The 19,922-nt window shown below is 39.7% G+C and overlaps 1 protein-coding gene and 1 long non-coding RNA gene across 3 annotated transcripts; both read right to left on the bottom strand.

Annotated features, from left to right (window-relative positions):
• Positions 1-3,728: 3,728 nt before the first annotated feature.
• Positions 3,729-15,135, bottom strand: LOC143847128 (uncharacterized). The gene is made up of 3 exons (XR_013234946.1): positions 14,592-15,135; positions 12,044-12,147; positions 3,729-3,857 (listed from the first exon to the last, which is right to left on the bottom strand). It is a non-coding gene; the product is annotated as an uncharacterized LOC143847128 (long non-coding RNA).
• Positions 15,136-15,141: 6 nt separating this feature from the next.
• LOC143847125 (cyclin-dependent kinase G-2-like) lies at positions 15,142-19,571 on the bottom strand. Of its 2 annotated transcripts, none has more exons than XM_077355816.1 (7): positions 17,197-19,571; positions 16,964-17,092; positions 16,083-16,218; positions 15,908-15,996; positions 15,598-15,712; positions 15,380-15,486; positions 15,142-15,260 (listed from the first exon to the last, which is right to left on the bottom strand). In XM_077355816.1, the coding sequence occupies exons 1-7, from the start codon at positions 18,948-18,950 to the stop codon at positions 15,161-15,163; spliced, it is 2,430 nt and encodes an 809-aa protein (XP_077211931.1). In that variant the 5' UTR covers positions 18,951-19,571; the 3' UTR covers positions 15,142-15,160. The 2 variants fall into 2 exon arrangements, with proteins under 2 accessions (XP_077211931.1, XP_077211932.1); XM_077355817.1 differs by lacking the exon at positions 15,142-15,260 and adding an exon at positions 15,801-15,823 and having other exon boundaries at positions 15,379-15,486.
• Positions 19,572-19,922: the final 351 nt, after the last annotated feature.

The raw sequence follows: 19,922 nt of genomic DNA, 5'->3' as shown, positions 1-19,922 counted from the left end.
GAATGATATAGGCACAACCATGTTTTGATAACTTATCCTATATGCTTAACCAGCTGTTACAATTCCCATAAAGCAGCCTTTGACAGCTAGTTAAAGCAAATGGGACAAGTTTAGCTCGTGCCTATTATCAAAACGTGGTCGGCCACCATGTTCTATATCATGTGCCAAAAGCAAACATGGCATTATTGCAGACCTTTTTTTATTCCTTTTTCTGGTGTAAGGGTATTTTGATCATTCGCCTGAGAGCCAAAATCAACGGGTCTCTTCATTGTCCCAATCATAAGTGCCCTTTCTTTGACCCATCTTCCTAACCTAACTTTTTTTTCTCCTCCTGTGGATTTCACATGTATCGAATCTTTCAAGGAGGGATGCTTCGCTAGGGCCCACAGTGTCTACTAAGGCATAGTGGGTCCCACCTTAAATTGATCGGAACCCTCCATCTAATATGCCTTGTTCTGAATCTCCTACGACCCAGAAATCATGAAAATCATGCAATCCACATCCAATAATCTGTATTTTCTTTTCTTTGAACCTAAATGCTCGATCAAGGTCTTGCAGGAGAAAGTGACGGATCTCTGCTTTGATAACTACACCCTGCTTTAAATAAGATTAAATTAAAATAATCTTATTCACAAATAAAAACTAATTTTATATGTTGTATGTGCTTAAAGTCCAACACTTTCCATAAGCACCCCCACTTCGTATCATGATCCAAACCGTTCAAAGAAGGGCCCACCAAATAAGCATACCCGATAGCCCAAATACGAGATTTTATATGTTGTGAGCACTTAAAAAAGTCCAATATTTTCAAAAAGTACGGTGGGCCCACTTCTTAGGATGATTCAAACCACTGAAAACATGACTCACAAGATAAATAGGCTGTACGCCGTAGATCATCTCCATCGGATGATCCTAACCCTCCAATCTGTTTAGGTTTCTATAATGTGCATTCCCTCTACAAATGAAGGGTCAGGATCGTCTATGTAGATGATTTAAAAAATTATGCATCATCCTAAGATGGCCCAGCAAATGAACTGTTTGGATCATCCTAAGAAGTAGGTTCTACGGTACTTTTTAAAAAATTAACGGACTTCACGTGAGCACATCGACACTTGACAGAAAAGATGGTGGAGAGAGAGAGAGAGTTGTTCCCATCGCCTATCACAGCTATTATCAAAAGCTGATATACAGATGAGAGATTTCAAAAAAAAAGGTGAAACAAATTGAGTAGTGCCATTATTAAAATATGGGTGCACTGTATTACCATGCTTCCTAGTTTCTATTGTACTTTCAGGGCATGTTTGGCTACCGTGAATTCTTTTTCCAAGAAATATTAGCCTACCCAATGGTGAGAAAGGGTGGAGAGGGAGAGACATGTGACAGAGAGAGAAAAGGAAGGACAACGGAAGGCTGAAAACAAGGAAATAAAGAACTCCAAACAAAAAATGATTTATTTTTTCCCTATTTTTTTAGTCATTAACTCATTACTCACCTACTGCTCATCCATGCCCTCTCAAATCTCTCCTTCTACCCCACGCTCCACACCCTTCTCTCACCACTTGATAAACTAATTTTTCATGGAAAAAATATTCATTGTTGCCAAACATAGCCTTAAAGGTTGTCATGATTGATTTATCTGGTGATTTCTCAATCTCAATCAAATCTTTGCTCCACACCCTTCTCTCACCACTTGATAAACTAATTTTTCATGGAAAAAATATTCATTGTTGCCAAACATAGCCTTAAAGGTTGTCATGATTGATTTATCTGGTGATTTCTCAATCTCAAAAAAAATCTTTCTCTCATTGTAGCATTGTCTAGTGTCTGGTCCCATGTCCTCCAAGGTAGCTAGAGTGTGGGCAATCCAGGCTCCTCCTAGAGTGTGCACCTTCATATGGGTGGCGATTCACGAGAGGATTCAAACATTGGACTTTCTCCGTACAAGGAAGATTCTCATTATTGATCATCGTGCTTTTTGTCTAGACGCGGGCAAATCATTTACTCATACATTGCAAATTTGCTAGGAAGATTTGGAGTATAGTGTTGAGTAGATTCAGAATTTGTTGGGTCTTCCTTGCGAAGCTCGTTGATCTCCTTCAGATCTGGTCATCCGCACCGTGGAAGAAAAATTATCATGGAACATATCTTTCCTAGCTACTATATGGGTTCCATGGAAGGAATGAAAGGCGAGAGTATTTAAACATATTTCTACAAGTTCAACTCTCTTTTTGTTAAGGTGAGTGCCTTGACAATCTCATGGGTAAAGCCTCTCCCACTGTTTAGGTTCATATTTGCCTATGACCTATGGGAAAGGTGGAGTGAGGTTTGTATTAGTGTGGAGATCAAGCAAAAAATAGTCCAAGAATGGCCCGGTTATCTGAAGCTCAATTTTGATGGCTCTAGCCTATGGAACTCCGGCCCGGCCGGTGTTGGTAGGGTCATGAGAAAAGAAATTGGGAGGCTATTTGGGCCTTTGCAGGCCCCAATGAGTTGGGGTATGCTAAGGAAGCAGAGGGGCGTGCATTTTACCAAGGTCTAAAGTTGTTGGCTAGAAATCAACAAGATAATGTGGTAGTTGAAGGGTACTCATTGAGTGTCATCAGTTGGTTACAAAGATCTAAAACCTGCCTTGGAGATGTAGTAGATGACATCTTAGTTGGTTTAATGCCCAAAATACATTATCCTCTGAAAGTCTTCATTGTAGCACAATGAGGCCCAATGTTATGTATTGTGCAACATTCCACCCTAATTCCTCCAGATTTGCAAGATTTTGATGGGTCTCTAGCAACAATTACAAGTGATTAATCGACGGCTGGAATAAAGTTGGGAGGCCTTGGAGTAGATAAAAGCAACTTGATTACAAGGCAATCTATGAGGGATGGAGTGCCCATGTACATATAATTATTACATCATAAGTAGCCCTACCACCCCAGTTAAAGAGAAATTTAAATATGAGAGCTCCTAAAACCCAATCCTCGGATGTTGTCACCCTGACAAGCGATTTTTGACACCCCCACCTTGAATCCCAATGGAGAGAGAGAGAGAGAGAGAGAGAGAGAGAGAGACTAGGGTTTAGGTTTAGTACTCTAATGTTTAGCGTTAAAGGTTTAGATTCTAGTTGAAGAAATGCTCTTTGGGGTCGTGGATGGCCCGCACAACAGGAAAACAAGCACAAATTTCTGGAAACCTATTTCAATAGGGGAAATGATTTCTGCACTCAAGTGTTTTGAGAAACACGTGCTCCACTTGTTTGTCGTGTAGTATTTAAAGGGATGTCAGAGGATATTACGGTTCTCAAAAAGCTCTTAAAACCCTTTAAATACTACATGACAAACAAGTGGAGCGCGTGTTTATCAAAACACTGCAGCGCAGAAATCATTTCCCTTTCAATAGCAATCACTAAATTTTTCTGATCATTTTTGAAGAAATTATAAATGCTTACCTCCGAGACACCTTTTTCTGGTTGTCGCTGGATATGTGATTGCAATGTTGAAAACCTATTGCATTAGGCCATGCTACCACATATAAGCAGGTGCTGCTTTCGAATCTAACAGAATTCAGAAGTTATAGGACTATACAAACACCCTAATAATCAATGAATAACAGCTCATAAAGAAAGCAGTAGCATCTTATTACTATTAAGACAAGACGAGAGAAAATAGACAGTGTCTTACACGAGTTCAGTGGCCAACCACAAAATGTACAGATACAGGACGAGAAGCCACCGCCGAGAAGCCACCGCCATAGCTGTAGAGCATTTGCAATTACATTAGAAACACCAGAATTCAATCTCTTAGATGGGCTAAACAGTAGAGGCCTCCCCATGGTAGAGCATGGCTATTTTATCTTTGATCATCCTGTCGAAAAAAAAGGAGATATACTGAAGAAGCGACGCCAAGGCCATAACCATCGAGGGGATAAAAAACCATCTATTCTCACAAATCCGGTGTAGCATGAATTCGCTACTCAATCCGCTAGTCAATCAGATCACCGAATATACATATCCAGAAATGCAAAGGGCCCACAATAATAATAGAACACAGATCCAGAAATACAAAGGGACCACAATAATGATAGAACCCACAGGGAAAAAAGAAGAAAAGAGTACAAAAAATGGGGAAAATAATGAGCTAATTTGAGGAAACTCAGCCTCCAATGTACTAACAGTACTAAATGTGATTATTGACTGCCGAATAGCCATACGACATCTACAACTTACAGATATATAGCAAAATAGGAAACAGAAATCTGCAAAACATAAAAAATAAATTAGGGAAACCTACTGCAATATGGAAATAACCAAAATATGGAAAAAGAAGGGAAATGTTATCAGCACTACTGTATTTTGATGATCACACTCCTCACTTTATTAAAAGTACAGTATGGCCCGCGCCATAGGATGATCCAAACCGTCCATTAGATGGGCCACAGCCTAAATAGGTTGTGTCCCAAAAATCATTTCCATGGGTTGATCCTAACCCTCCGATCTGAATGTTAGAGTGTTGATCCTAACCCTCTATAGATCGGAGGGTTAGGATCAACCTATGGAAATTATTTTTGGAGCACAACCTATTTAGGTTGTGGCCCATCTAATGGACGGTTTGGATCATCCCATGGTGCGGGCCATACCGTACTATTAATAAAGTGAGGAGTGCGATCATCAAAATATGGTGGTCAAAATACGGTAGTGCTGATAACATTTCCCAAAAAGAATTGTAACATTTCCCCGCCCTTAATTTCAACCTTCTCCTCAAAGTTGATTAGTAATAAACTCCAGAAATTTATGCCGGAGGGAGTGGTAAGCCTCCCACATGGCACATCTTCAGCTGGTATATGTATATGTCTCCACTGCACGAGAACCTCCATTGTTTGTCTCTTGTAGGGTTCCAAGATCATTTTAGGCATGATCTTTGCCTCTTCTAGGGTTCCTATTTAGGCATGATCTCGCTGCAAATGATTCTGCTTGAGAAACTAGGCACCAATAAAACAACAGCATAAAACCCTAATCTTTTCAACCACAGAGAATGATAGCAAAACAGAAAAAAAAGGCGTTGAACTGGGTTTTTCGAGCATACATTGAAACCCTAGCCGAGGTTGACAAGAGAGACGAAGGTTGAAACCCACGTAGAGAGGACGATGGTTGAAACCCTAGTACGATCTCTTTTTGTGTTTATCGATGCTCGAGAAGACGGGATTTTTCATTCTGTTGTTTTGCTCGACTTCGACTTCGACTATCGTCGGGGGCCCACGAAACACCAGCCAAGGGGAGCGTTATTAATTAAACGTGAGCAGGTAAGTTGCCTGGTAACGTTACCAGGAACCTCTCTCTCTCTCTCTCTCTCTCTCTCTCTCTCTCTCTCTCTCTCTCTCTCTCTCTCATATGTAATATGTAATATATATATATATATATATATATATATAGAGGAATAAGATTGTACGCTCGACCGTACCTAAAGTTAGGTACGGTAGAGTGCCAAATCACATGGGTCCCACATTTTTGGTGAGCATCTAAACCATTCATTTGCAAGGCCCCATCATAGATAGGGTGCATACCAAAAATCAGCTCCATAGGATCATCCTAACCCATCCATTTGTGGAGGCCAAAATGGACAGACAGTGTTTGTCCACAAATCTGCCCATTTTGGCCTCCAGTTTTGGAGGGGTTAGGATGATTCAATGGTGCTGATTTTTGGTATGCACCCTATCTATGATGGGGCCTTGCAAATGAATGGTTTAGATGCCCACCAAAAATGGGGGACCCATGTGATTTGGCACTCTACCGTACGTCGAGCGTACAATCCTTTTCCTCATATATATATATATATATATATATATATATATATATATATATATATATATATATATATATATATATATATATATATATATATTACATATGAGCTCCCCCCTAGTGGAGACTCCATCTCCCTCACTCCTCTTTTTCTTCTTCTTCCTTATCCATAATAACACAACCAATTCCTCTTTTCATGTCCAAGTTCTAGAAATTCAAGACATCAGCAATCCCATATGACTGGTATCCGATGAAAAGAAGGCCACTTTCCTATTACCTTTGACTGACTAGTCGTTGGCGGTCGCCTCCAACAATTCTTTATTCTCGCCAATGCTCACCACTTCTTTACTATCAATTTAAAAAATCTTATGTGAAGCCTCACGGTTCCAAACAAAATTACCAAAAAATCCTTGACCCAAACCTTGATCTTAAGCTTCAACTTAACCATGAATTGGAAGCCTTCCAACCCTCCACATGTAATTTAGTACACCGCTTCTCCACATCTTCCATGAACCCCGACACTTCCAACCACAAATTCTCAAAATGGTTTTGAACACAACACTCATTCTATTGATTGAACAACTGACACACAATGATCAAAACGAACACATTTCAAAAACGGGTGATGATTTTTTCACCCCCCCCCCTGCAGTCCTTGCACACCCCCCTTATAACATGATTTGACATAAAGTTGCCCACTTTTCACGTCAAATCAGGTTAAAAAGGGGGGTGTGCACGTAATGCAGGTGGGGGTGAAAATATCATCTCCCTTCAAAAAGTGTTCTCAATTTTTGTATGAGATGAATCAATCCAACCTACAAATCAGCCGGTTTGGTTGGTTGTTAGACCATGTATAACAGTTTCCCCAGTGGCCCAGTGAAAGATCATGAATTCCTTAACTGGGATTAATCATCCCAGTGAAAGCAGTAGAGAAACTCGAACACCAAGGTGAAATTATGGGCATAAGAGATTATATATGTGAAGCAAATATTACTCAACTCAACTAAGCCTTTGTCCCAAACTAATTGGGGTCGGCTAATGAATCCTTTAGAAAATATTCATGAAGAAGGTGAATGGATCTACCCGGCTCAAATTGACTAAGTCTAATCATGACACTAGTTGGGTTTGTCTACATGGATCATTTTCTTCCACAAAATATGAATCCACAAAATCCCAAACTAAAGATTCTCCATGTTCGTATAAGTGGAAGCTGAAAAGCAACGCTTTATAGCCAATACATATTAACATGGGTACCAAATACAGTTATACACAAAGGTGCTAATGTCCAATGCATGCATCCAAGTAATACTGCAGTTTTGAAAGTGCCTTTGGAAAGTTGCCAATGGACTCCTAAAACAGCTCCAAAAGTAAACACTCCTAATGGTAAGTAGGCATCCAAGGAAACAAAAATCCATCAAAGTCAGCAAAAACATCAAAAGCAACACTTTGGTTCCCCGTTGGTGGTCAGGTACCTTGAACCATCCCTATTGAAGTACACAACGGGACCTACAACAAACAATGGGATAACCCCATATCATCTCTATCCGGTCCATCGATTGGCGGTGAGAAGGGTTGACAATGCCATCCCATGGAGCCCTAGAATACAATCACCCATGGAGGCCTAGACCTTTTTACAATCTTTTGTAAATACAATCAACAATTATCAACTACAAGCTTGGCACAAAAGGTAGAAGAGTTAATTTGTTGAAGATGCACTCAAACATGCCCAATCAGTCAGACATAATGACAAGTCATGCACAATTCACTAAATCTCATGCAACAAAGCAAAACATGAATGAAGCTTACAATAGTGGTGGTGGTAGCAAAACATGTTGGTGGTAGCAAAACATGTTGGTGGATCGCATTCCAAAAACAAATAGTGGAGGTGGTAGCAGGTGGGTGGGTTTGCGGGTTCCATGCTCCAAAATATCGATCGCATCAAATACACATCGATAGTTGAGTACAGAGACCCCTTGTTTGGGTACTAAGAGAAATTTGCGTGAATTGGTCATGTATTGGGTTATGTTGCATCAGTACGGGTATGAATGTCGGATTCGGCAGACCTCAAAAAGAAAGATTCGTGGATTTGCGGGTATGAATGTCGGATTCAGAAGAATCCATGTAACAGAGGTATTGGGCATACCAGTTATATGCTAGATGTATCTGCCACATTAATTGATATCAATCAACACAAGCGTCATATCCGGACATTCTCAAGTGCTTTCTACGCACCAGTTATATGCTAGATGTATCTGCCACATTAATTGATATCGATAAACACAAGCGTCATATCCGGACATTCTCAAGTGCTTTCTACGCACTCTTTTAGTTGCAAATGACAAATCTTTTTTCAACTATTGCTTGTTTCAAAGGGATTTTGAGGGATTTAGGGTCATATGACCCAAAAGAACCACAAGAAACACGATTTGAAGCAGGAATCAATGAAATGAATTCGGTTTCAAGAAATTTAGGGACTGTTTCATAGAACGTAAAATCGTTGTTTCTTATGTACTTTTTGATGGATTATTTCCCATACATCAAAAACATCAATATGCATCTTTTTCACAATAGATATTTGGTGTTATTTACGCAATTTTGCAAGTTTCATTAAGTTTTTTTTATCTTTTATCATTCTGTTTTCAGCATCCTTGCATCATTTACGGCTGCTTGTTGAATGCATTGCCTAATTTATGTACAGATACCTAGATCTATCAAGGTGTGCATGCTTTCAATTTATTTTCTTCGTTTTATTCGTTGTTCTTTTGTTTGTGGTTGATATTTATTTTTCTATTTTCGTAATATTACACCTTTAATGACAAAAGAATTCAGGCAAACCTTCGCATGCTTGGACCCCCACACACACACACACACCCTCGCACCCACGCGTCTACGATCCTCATCAGAATGGTCGCAGGCAACCATTAATGAAGAAGCCGGTCGCAGACGAGAAAGAGCAGGACAAAAAATCCATCTCCCATGCCGTCCATTTCCACCAAATCTACAATAACAGAAGCAACTTCCACTTCAGAAAAACCAGCCCAGAAGACCCATCTTTCTTCATGTGAGGTTTGAAAACAGATCTAAAGTCATGAAAACCAAGGGATTTAGGGCATAGAGAGTAAGAGAGAAAGCAACGATTTAGTGCATGAAACCAAGTGATTTAGGGCATCCAGACCCTAATCTTAGAATCTGTTCATAAATTAGGGCATCAAGAGTCGAAACCCTAATCTTTTTTACCAATGTACTCCTTAAGGCCACCGATGAAAGGAAGATTCCCTCATGGAGAAGGAGTAAGGCCTAGGGCTCTTTCCTTAGGTCCAAGGTATATTCCCTCTCCGAGACAAGGAAAAACAAAAGCCTTGCATTTCACCTCTATATTATTGCAGGTAGGGTCATCTTACCGCCGTGTTGTTCGTCACTCTTGAACAGGTCTGAAATCTGCTCAAGCATTTCTGAAGAAGAAAAGCGGAAACTCCTGCAGAGTGTGAGAGATGGATAGAGAAATGAAGAGGCTGAGAGCGACAGAGCATGATGAGAGAGAGAGGAGGAGGAATCGAAGAATAGCACCTCTTCGGGCGGTAACAAAACCGCCTGAAATTCCAGCAAAAATTCCGTCAGAGGTCTCCCTTTAGGCCCATTAAGTTGAACGAAACACCGGAATCAGTGGAGACAGAATCAAATGCTGATTCTAATTCCCGATTCCGGCAATCTAAACGTGCTCTAAGCGATCAAGGACTGATATTACTGTCCACCAATATTCCAAGATCACTTGCTGTCAATGGTTCATATCATTTGTTCTATATCAATGGTTCAGTCATTACTCTTACTCTTTGAATTAACAATATTACACCATAATTTTTTATTCGGAAAATGTATGGTATAATGATACATTCCAGAAAATTTCTTTAAAGCTGAAAAATAGGCAGGCTTCCATTCTTCAGATTTTCCCTATATTATTTTATTGCCTAATAATTCAATAAGGCCCTGTTTGGATTGCATGAATTTGCTGGAAATTTTGGAAAGGCCAAATATTTCTAAATCAGTGTTGCATGGATTCGGATTCGCATGTAGGGATCCGACACGGATTCGAGGTGTCTGATTCGACAAACCCTCGAAAGTAGGATTCAGATTCGGTGATTTTTAAATAAAATAAATTTTTCAAATTTTAAAATTTATATATATATATATATATATATATATATATATATATGTGTGTGTGTGTGTGTGTGTGTGTGTGTGTGTGTGTGTGTATTCATGAAAATTTTGAGGGTAGGGTTGAGGCGAGTTTTGTATTAAGAGAGTTAAAGGAGGAAGGGGGTCGATGTTCGAGGTGCTAGGGTTTTTATTAAAAGAGTACGGGTTGTGCTTTCATATAAAAAAATATAAGAAGAAAACACTTTTAAAGGGAAAATATACGGGATTCTCATTTCAAAAGAGACAACGATGAATCGGATTCGCCCGAAAAAAAAAACAGGATTCGTGCGGGACAGCTCTACGACAAGAATCCAAGTGCGTCCCACATGAATCCATGTCCAATTCGGATGCGGAGACGTGTCGACACGGATTCGGCATAGGGGGGCAAAGAATCCATGCAACATAGTTCTAAATTCTCCTCTTTTATTTTGCATGCGAAAAAGATAGCTTAAGCCAACCCTATTCAAATCTTTATTCAGAGACTTTCAATTTATCACGGCATCCCACTAAATTAATCATAATTATATAATTTCCCTCTAAATTGTAGAAAGAAAAACTTTCTCAAGAAATTTTTTTTGCCGGACATTTTTCTTGCAATCCGAACAAGACCCAAGTGTTCAGTCCTTTATTTTGATTAGATAATCCACAAGGCATACACCTCTTGTTAGGCACTTTTGTGTGTGTGTGTGTGTTTTTTTTTTTTGAATGGTCATTCATCAGAACGAGATGGTCAAAGAAATACAGAATGTACAATAGAAGAAAAAGATACAAAAGACATAGAAAAACAATTGAGGAGGGAGGAAATCATATTTGCTCCAAGGCTTCCAAATGAACACCCCTTCTAGCAAGATGGTCAACCGCCCCATTGGCCGATCTCCCAACATGGCGAAAAGAAATACCAGAGGACCCAACAATATCTCTTATTTCATTTAAATAATCTGCAAGAGGCCAAGGAAACGAATGAGAGCCAGAAAGACAGCGTATCACGTTGATAGAGTCTCCTTCAACCATTATACGCTCGAAGTTTTCCCCTTCCAATAGTTTAATCCCTTGGTGAACCGCTCTAACTTCCGCCTCGTTAGAATCAGTAATACCCAAAGGACCCCACAAAACACCATTTAATCTCACCCTTCTCATCCCATAACAATCCTCCAATGCCGGTCTGACCCGGGTTAACAAGACTAGAGCCATCGAAAATCAATTTCATAAAACCACACTCCGGTGGTTCCCAAGATAGAGAAATGGGAGAAACTATATGGGAACTACAACACACTTCTCTCCAACCGTACCATAGATCATAGCTGGAAACAAACTTGAAGGAAGGGATTTTGCCCAAGAGATAGAAAGCGCCATCACTTTAGATGCAAGAAAAGAAGCACTCTTAGCCGATCCCTTGAAAATTCTAGCATTTCTTTCCTTCAAAAGCACCCAAATCAACGCTAAAAACGATATAAGTCACAGGATTTTGCACTTATTTCTCCACAAAGAGGAAAACTAACTATCAGAAACCTAAGGAATGTCCTCAAGAAAAACCCAAGGGGTATCAAACCTCTTAAACACACTTCCCCAGACCTCCCCTGCCACCTTGCAATGGAAAAAAGGTGGTTGACCAATTCAGCATCCTCAACACAAAGAGCACAGTGATCAAATAATTAAAATTCGCCTCCCCCTTAAGAATTCCAGAATTCCACCGTCTGGGTACGTTTTTGAAGGATATCCAAAATACGAACCAAAATCAACCCGACAAATCTAAGGAACATGCGGATAGCCCAATATGAAGACTCATAGCAGATTCAAACAAACAAGAATTACGTTATGAAATGATTGGCTTCGGTTTATAAACTCAAAGGATCCTTTCACCTTTTTTAATAAATAATGACTATTGATAAAGAAAAGAATAATGCAAAAGAACGAAAGGAGGAGATTTTCCCAAAAAGAAAAAGAAAAAAATTTAAGAATAATTATATCATGGGTAAAGATTGCACAAATCATATCATAACATGTGTGTGTTAAGGCAAAGAAAAAATCATCTGAATGTAAATAATAAGGTAATTGTACCTATATTGAGCGATCCATTTCCAGATAACAACGGCAGTTTAGTGAATTTCTGAGATGAATGGTGAGTCAATTTCACCTCCCTCTTCAACCTGCTTGCTCTGACACTGCAGTAACATTTGCAGACAACCGTCATGAAGGTTCCACTTCACTGAAAGTTTGAATGTGCTCACAATTCCACGCATGTGATATAACACGGCAGAGAGGCAGAAAAATCGTAATCTCCCATGTAATCCAATAATATAAGTCAGATTTCCAAGCACTAAAACCACAAAACAATGGACCTGGGTGAAATGAACTATGGAATTGTAACAGAACATAAATCAGCTGAAGAGCCACACCAATCCACAGCCAGATGGTACCAGTAAAGATGCACCAAATCCATGAATCTCAATGCACAGGATAGAGACATTCAGACCACATAAACAAACTATTTTCCCAAAAAAACAACAACATGGTATTGTGTGATACTCACCACAAGAAAATATCTTGGAAGCAAAAATCTAATGATGAGGCTTCAAAAGGCAGAGAGCAAGGTAAATAATGCTCAATAATGCTCAAGTTATAGCCCGCCAAACTACAAGTTTTCTTAACGAAGCCACAACTTAAAACTGCATGCATGGAAAGCATATTTTCATAAGCTCTGTATGTATTCCACTGAGTTAAGGAGAGAATCATTGCAACCTCTTCAATCTTCATACATTAAGTAAATGGATTGACCTCAAGGAAGGTCTCCATGACTGGCTTACTACAAAGTACAAACTAATTCGATGTCGAATAAAGACTGGGAAAATATCACCAAGAAAGAGAGAGAAGAAAACAAAAATATGTTCTGTAAAGATCTTGAAGCTTCTCTAAGTCCTAAAATTGGGGCATAAAGATTGGCCAATGAACCAATGCACATAATTTCGTGTGAATAGTGTGTGGCATCTACACAATTATACAGCCGGCTCATTATCAAATTTGGTAATTTTTAATAGATTTACTCCCCTTGATTGCAAAGTGCTGCAATTGTGAATGCCAACACTGACGAACCGAACTATTGTTCAAGACGAAATCAAATACATGTATTTTCTTATAAATTGATACATAACCCAAAATGCAATAATTCGGCAATGAAAAAATGCTTTTGCTATAGTAGGTTCCCTGATGCATAACTATTATGTGGTCTGTTTTTACTCCTTTTTCCCTTAACATCAACACTGAATTTTTTTAATGATGTGAACATCAACGCTGATGAAGTGAAATACATGGATTTTTTTTTCGGATTCATTTATCACCCAAATGGCATCATCATCATTCAGCAATAAGGGCAAACTCCTGCCCCTAGCAAGATTGTTATCTACCACAAAGATTGCTAGCATCTTCAAGGTTGAGAAATAGGGGAAAAAAACTTCACACAATTATTTATATTGCATAGAGAGCAAACAATAATAAACCTATTCTGCAGGAGCTTTATAATGTTTTCCATTTACTCTTCCACAATTAAAATAAATAATAATGGAGAAGTGGAAAATTGTTTGGCCCAAAAGATAAATTGCATACAGAGCTTACAGTATTAAACCTATTCGGCAGGAGCTGTATAATTTTTTCTATTTACTCTACCACAATTAAAATAAGGCCACGTTTGGATACCTCATGTATTTGGATTTGAGTTTTAGATACAAAATACATCAATCATCCTCATGCTCATGTTGTACAACAGAGAAAGAGGGAGGGACGTCTGGCTGTTGCAACAGAAAAGGTCATGGAGCAGCAAGGGTGAAGGTAATTGCCACAAATATCGATTTCCAAATAATGTCTTGCAGAACATCGGATTTTTTTTCACTGTTGTAGCTGATTTGGAAATCTAAGGATCTGATCCAGTTCCAAATCTCAACTGGAAATGTGAGAAATCCAAATCTAAATCTTGTGGGTATCCAAACGTGGCCTAAGGGATTTGCTAGGGACGTTCACATAAAGGCATTTCGCAATTGGTTGTTGCATGAGAGAGCAGCCACCTCAGATGAATTAAATGAATAAGACAATCTGCAGAAAAGTGAGCCTGAGAGGCTGCTCTCTCATGCAACAACCGGTTGTGAAATGCCTTTCTGCGAAAGTCCCCAGAATCCTTTAAAATAAATAAGAAAGAAGTGGAGAGTTGTTTAATTCAAAAGATAAGCAAGAGCTCCCAGAAATAAAACCATAAACTTCCAATTCTTATGGTTCCATTAGACTTGACATATTTAGAAGCATCAAGAATTTCTAAAATACTTAAACTGACCAAGAAACTGAAAACAACTGAAAACCCACTGAGTGAAAGTATCTCTTGCAAAAATCCTTTTTAAAATTTCATTTAGTGGTCCTTTTCAGAAAGAGTTGTCAATTGAATTGTTCTCCTAGACCCCAGATAGCACTGTGGATACAACACCCACTAATTTAATTTAGCATTATTCATAAGGTTAATTATACCCAATCACTGTTAAATTCATATAATGAAACAATCCACCAGAGATGGAAAGCAAAATCCTGATCTTTGCTACATTCCATGAACATCAAATCAGCAAATTACCTTTGCGGTGGAAAGTTTTCCGTCTATTTCTTCAGGAATAAATAGCAAAGAACTTCTCCACCGCTTCACACCAATTGTCTCTTGCACACACAATGTGAAGATTAAAAGGACAAGCACTGATAGTATAGGCAGTATATCCATACTAGTCTGGTGTTTAAAGCCAAATTTTACGAGAATCGCTTACAATGTACCAATGGCGAGTATGTTACATACAAAAAGTTTCAAATGAAACCAATTTTACCAAATGAAAGCCATCATGGCACACCTTGGGAGGCAACAAGCAGCATAAAGAACGCACTTTCTACGATCACCGAATCTCGAAGATAAAAAAATATCCTGCAACACAATTTGTTTGATTGCTAAAGACAATATCTTTCTCCACCCAGAATCTCGGGTGCCTGCTAAAGAACAGCATCAATCGGCGTCTCACACTAAGAGAAGTTTCGCAACGTCACATACAATGCACACGTCTCTCACCTCAAAGGCTTTTCTTTGGCTGTAATTGTTGCATAACCTGATGAGTGAAGCTCAAATGACAGTACATCAATTCGTACATCAATTCCTTCCACTTAGCCGAACAAACTGCCGGATCCTAGGTCCTTCTGTAGCAACTCCTTCCTCCTCTGTTCTTCTAATGGATCTGGGCTCTTCATAATTCGCCGTAGACGCCTAACATGTCCATGTGAACGAAATTAGAAATAGAAGCAAATTGAGAAAGGACAGCTAATTGCAGTTAAAAAATAGGCATTCGTTGGCTGCCGCCTTCAAAAGCTAAGAGGTCCCAATACCTGTCTTGAGCATGTTGAGCAGGAAAGGTCGGAAAAAAATCTTTTGATGTAGGCAGAGGGACCTCACAAAACCATTCATGGTTAAGAGCTTCTTCCGCTGTTATCCTCTGCAACAAAAATAGGTCCAAAATAATTACCATAAAAAGAAAAAACAAACAAACCAACCAATGAGCAAGACTAAAGATTTCACTTGGATAATTATTTTTCCCAGAAAATACCTTTTCTGGATCATAAGTAAGAAGTTTGTTCAGTAAGTCAAATCCAAGATCACTGAGGGTTGGACGGCCAGAGAAAATTGGTTCCCGTGGTAACTTATCCCGCAGTTTGTTATACCTGAAAGAATGCATCAGTGGTTACTACAAACATAAACCATACACCAAGGAACGGAGTAAGTGCCACAAAGGCAACCAGAAAGTCTGACCAGAATCACCCATAGCTGGAAGCCTGGGAAAACATTAGCGAGAATAAGAACACAATTAGTGCCATTCTGAAATTAGTGAACATCAGAAATATGTAAAAAGTACTTACGGCTGCTTAACAAAGTTGACTTTGACACCAGGCAATTTGACAAACCCTGGCCATATCTTCTCGTTCGGAGTGCCGAGAGTTTTGAATATCTGCAATACAGTGGAAACCGTGTGAATTGATTAAGCCATTGCGGCAGAGATTAGGGATAAGGAGAAGTTCAGGGAATATAGATTACCTTGTCAAGTTGATCAAACTCAGTTTTCCCATTGAATAATGGTGCCTTGGTTAAAAGTTCAGCCATTATGCAGCCCAAAGACCACATGTCAATAGCAGTTGAATATTGCTTCGCCCCTAGCAGCAGCTCAGGTGCCCTGTGAAGTACACAGCAGAACAAACTACAGTGAGCCTTCCAGAAAATTGCAAATTTTTGCATCAAGTGGAGACATAAAAATGAAAGAAAAACAAAAACAACAGAACCAAAGTGATGTAAGTAACGGCACAAAATTAACAATTGACAGTCACTTGATCCAAGGAGTAGGAAGAGAAAATGATAAAGAAATATTACATTTGTTCCATATCCTACATAGTATACAGAAAATAACATATATATCCCAGAACAGGAAAAGAAATACCAATACATTTGCTAAAATAAATCATGTAAGGACATGAAAACTGGGTGTGCCTCACCGCCTACTGAGTTACTGCGCGTGGATCAATCCAAAGCACAGAAAAGTTATAAGTAGCAGATACCCTTACAGATATCTCACGGCAAGAAAAAGAGGACTCATAAGCATGAGTCACTAATAAAGCTGAATCCATGAATCGGATATTAGAAGTGCACATAACACCATAGTGTGGGCACGTGCCAATGTGAAAGAAGAAAACGGAGCATTCAATGTAGTAAAGCAAGTCTAAAGACTGACATCAAGTCTAAAGCAAGTCTAAATCTCACGAAGCATTCAACGACTTGACTAAGAAGAAAAAATAAAGGTAGGCAGGTGAAAGAGGCTGAAAGCTAGCACAGACACCAAAAGGTGTCTTAGCAAAAAAAAAAAAAGGGACAGTACTGGCATAGAAGGCAAAAGGAAGAATGCCATAGAATAACCTATAAGTTACCTGTACCACAGAGTGACTACCAAGTGAGTATAAGGCTTCAACGGGCTTCCATATTGGCGAGACAACCCAAAGTCACAAATCTTCAGCTCGCCGCTATTATTCAAGAGAAGATTCGATGTCTTCAAATCCCTGAAGAAAAAAACCACCCACTAATTAATTCAATGCCATCAAGATATAGTTAGAAGTGTACATATTGGAAAATTATACTCTAAAACCTGACGATGGGAAAATACCTGTGAAGGACCCAGTTATCATGAAGATACTTCACACCCTCCAGCAACTGCAACATCAGACACTTAACTTGAGATGGGTGAAAAGGTTGTTTCATCATTTCCATCAGCCCTTTCAGATCATGCTCCATGTACTCCATAACCATGAAAATGCTGTCAAGATTACTACCAATAACAACCTCTTTAACATCTACGATCGATGGGTGATGAAATGACAAGAGAATGTTAATTTCTCTTAGAGAGGTCAAGGGGAAACCTTCTCTTTCTTTCTCCATCTTCACCTTCTTCAGTGCTACAATTTCACCAGACTTTTTATCCTTGGCTCTATACACAACACCATAAGTTCCTTCATCTATCCTGTTCAGTCTCTCAAACTCATCGACACTTCTACACCCTTGCAGCATGTTTAGGCTTCTCTGCGGATTCACTATTGGCTCAGGGGTCTTACGGGAATCATCCTCCCCCTCAGTATCCGTTTCCGTCTGATGACCAGATGCATTGTCATCCACATCTTCCTTGTCAACCTCCATTAAATAGTTCTTGTCTAACTCACCTTCCAGATATTCATCTTCACTGGCAGACCCAACACGACGAACTTCCTCATCAAAGTCAGATGACTTCGCTCGAGCTCCTTCAGAGCCTTCTCTCCTGAGCTCCCCGGGCTCAGGGCTAGATGCCTTTGCATTTAATCTTGTCTCCACTGATTCAGTCACATGCACCACTTTCCTTCTTTTAGACATATCTTCCCCATCAGAAACGTCAACTTCAATATCAGGAGAATTGGTCTCATCAGCCCAACGAGATGCTGAGATATTCCGCATCGGAACATAGTCTTCATCATCTACCAGCCCCGGTTCCTGGCCAATGGTCCACTGCAGACCTGCAGGTGAAGCGGGGGAAAGCCCAGCTAGTGACTCTGACGTAGATGACGCTGCTAACTTGGGTGCTAATGGAAAATTGACTGGTGGTGATGTATGAATGCTACTAAAGTTGTTAGGTTCAGCAGGAGACGGGTGTACAGCCTCGCTTGGATTAAAATATGCTGATGGACGGAAGGACTGAGGAAGCGGTGGAGGAGGAGGAAGGTAAACACTTTCTGGGTCAGTTCTATTTCTAGATGAAACACCAGTTTGCTTTTCTGGAATACTTGCTGGGTCAGTTTTATTTCTAGATGAAATTCCACCTAGCTTTTCTTCTCTATCCCATACAATCGGAGAAAACTTTCTCTTTCTAGCCGGCGATAACTGAACCCCATATCCAGACTTCCATGCCTCATTTTCATTATCCCTAATGCGTGATTCAGACATATTCAACTTCCTCTTTCTACCAGGCGATGACTGAACCCCATATCCAGACTTCCATGCCCCATTTTCATGATCCCTAATGCGTGATTCGGACACATTTCCATCATCAGATCCACTCCCGCTCGACAATTCACCTGGCTCCCGGTCTGCTGTTCTAACAGAAAACCCACCTCGCTTATAACTATTACCGCTACTTCCTGAATTGCTCGTGCTCGAAGAAGAATGGTAGTCACCATTCACCACCTCCCTCTCCTTGATATCCCTCTGCCTAACCCTAACTGTGTCCCGCTCCCTCCCTCGTTCAACATCGTGACCGCCATTACGGTCGCGGTCACGAAAACGATCATATTCTTCTTTGGAGTAATAGTAATCCCTCTTCCTCGAAACTTTAAGATCCGATTCCCGGTCCCTGAACTCATGCTCGCGGTAAGCCCCATGCCTTCCGGCTGCCATATCCTCTGCAACCCTAATTAATTAATTTTTTTAATCGTCCCTGATTGAAACCCTAAATCTTGTAACAAAATCAAATCGAAACCCTAAATCCACAAAGGAAGGACCTAAAGAGCCAGGAACTATTTCCCTAACAGTCAGTATCCCTCCACAACAAATATCCCCAATTTAACTCGCACCGACCGTGATAACAAGAAAAAATAAATAACTAATTGATAAAAACGAACTAGAAACCCTAAAAGTCCAGATACATAACAGATCTAACCTAGATGCAGTGAGAACATCAAAAAACCTAGAATAACAATTCCAAATTTCTCTCTCTTCGTACTCTAATACTCAATTTTATTTTTTCTTTTCTTCTCTTCCTTTTGGGATTCGCAGAGAGAAAACAAATGGAAGAAGAACGAAACCCTAGAGGAGAAAAAATAGAAATTTTCTTCTCTTTGTTAAGGAAATAAACAAAGAGGATGAGAAAAATGGAAGCTTACTTGCTTAGGAAAGGAGAAGGAGAACGATGGCGGCGACGCTTCCTCGCAACAAAGGCCAAAAAACCCCCAAAGTTTTTTTTTTTTTTTTTTTTCCACTCGGGAAGCGAAGTCGCGGCGAGAAAGAGTGCACTAATGCTGCTTTTGTATGTGGTGTGATGATTTCTATGATGCGAAGGAAATTACTATATTAGTGGGAGGCACGTGCGATGAATGTGACGGGCACTTGAGGAGATAAGAGGGTTGCAATTGCGGCACGTGCGATGAATGGGACGGGCAATTTTGATTAAGATGCTAAAAGTCTAATACACGTAGTTATCCATTCCCTCTCTTCGCACGTGTCTATGATCTTGTCCGTTGATTCTTCGATTTTAGAGAGAACACCTTCATCAAATTATCCTCGGCCCTTGATTCGTACACCTCGAGTAGGGATCCTTCGAGAATAGTTAAATTGTTGATTTTGTATGTGTGAGACTTTTGTTCTGCACGG

This window comes from Tasmannia lanceolata, unplaced genomic scaffold, assembly GCF_043159265.1.
Source record: "Tasmannia lanceolata isolate RefF3 unplaced genomic scaffold, GAP_Taslan_0.1 ptg000015l, whole genome shotgun sequence".
NCBI classification, from domain to species: Eukaryota; Viridiplantae; Streptophyta; class Magnoliopsida; order Canellales; family Winteraceae; genus Tasmannia; species Tasmannia lanceolata.
The sequence above is the reverse complement of the archived record's forward strand: the minus strand, read 5'-3'. Positions and strand labels throughout refer to the sequence as shown.

Coding starts and splice junctions, on each gene's coding strand:
- LOC143847125 (XM_077355816.1), bottom strand. CDS start 18,950: ATGGCAGCCGGAAGGCATGGGGCTTACCGCGAGCATGAGTTCAGGGAC. Junction 16,219..16,963: donor GTAGTCACTCTGTGGTACAG/GTAACTTATAGG, acceptor TGTACTTCACAG/GGCACCTGAGCTGCTGCTAG. Junction 15,997..16,082: donor AGTTTGATCAACTTGACAAG/GTAATCTATATT, acceptor ACTGTATTGCAG/ATATTCAAAACTCTCGGCAC.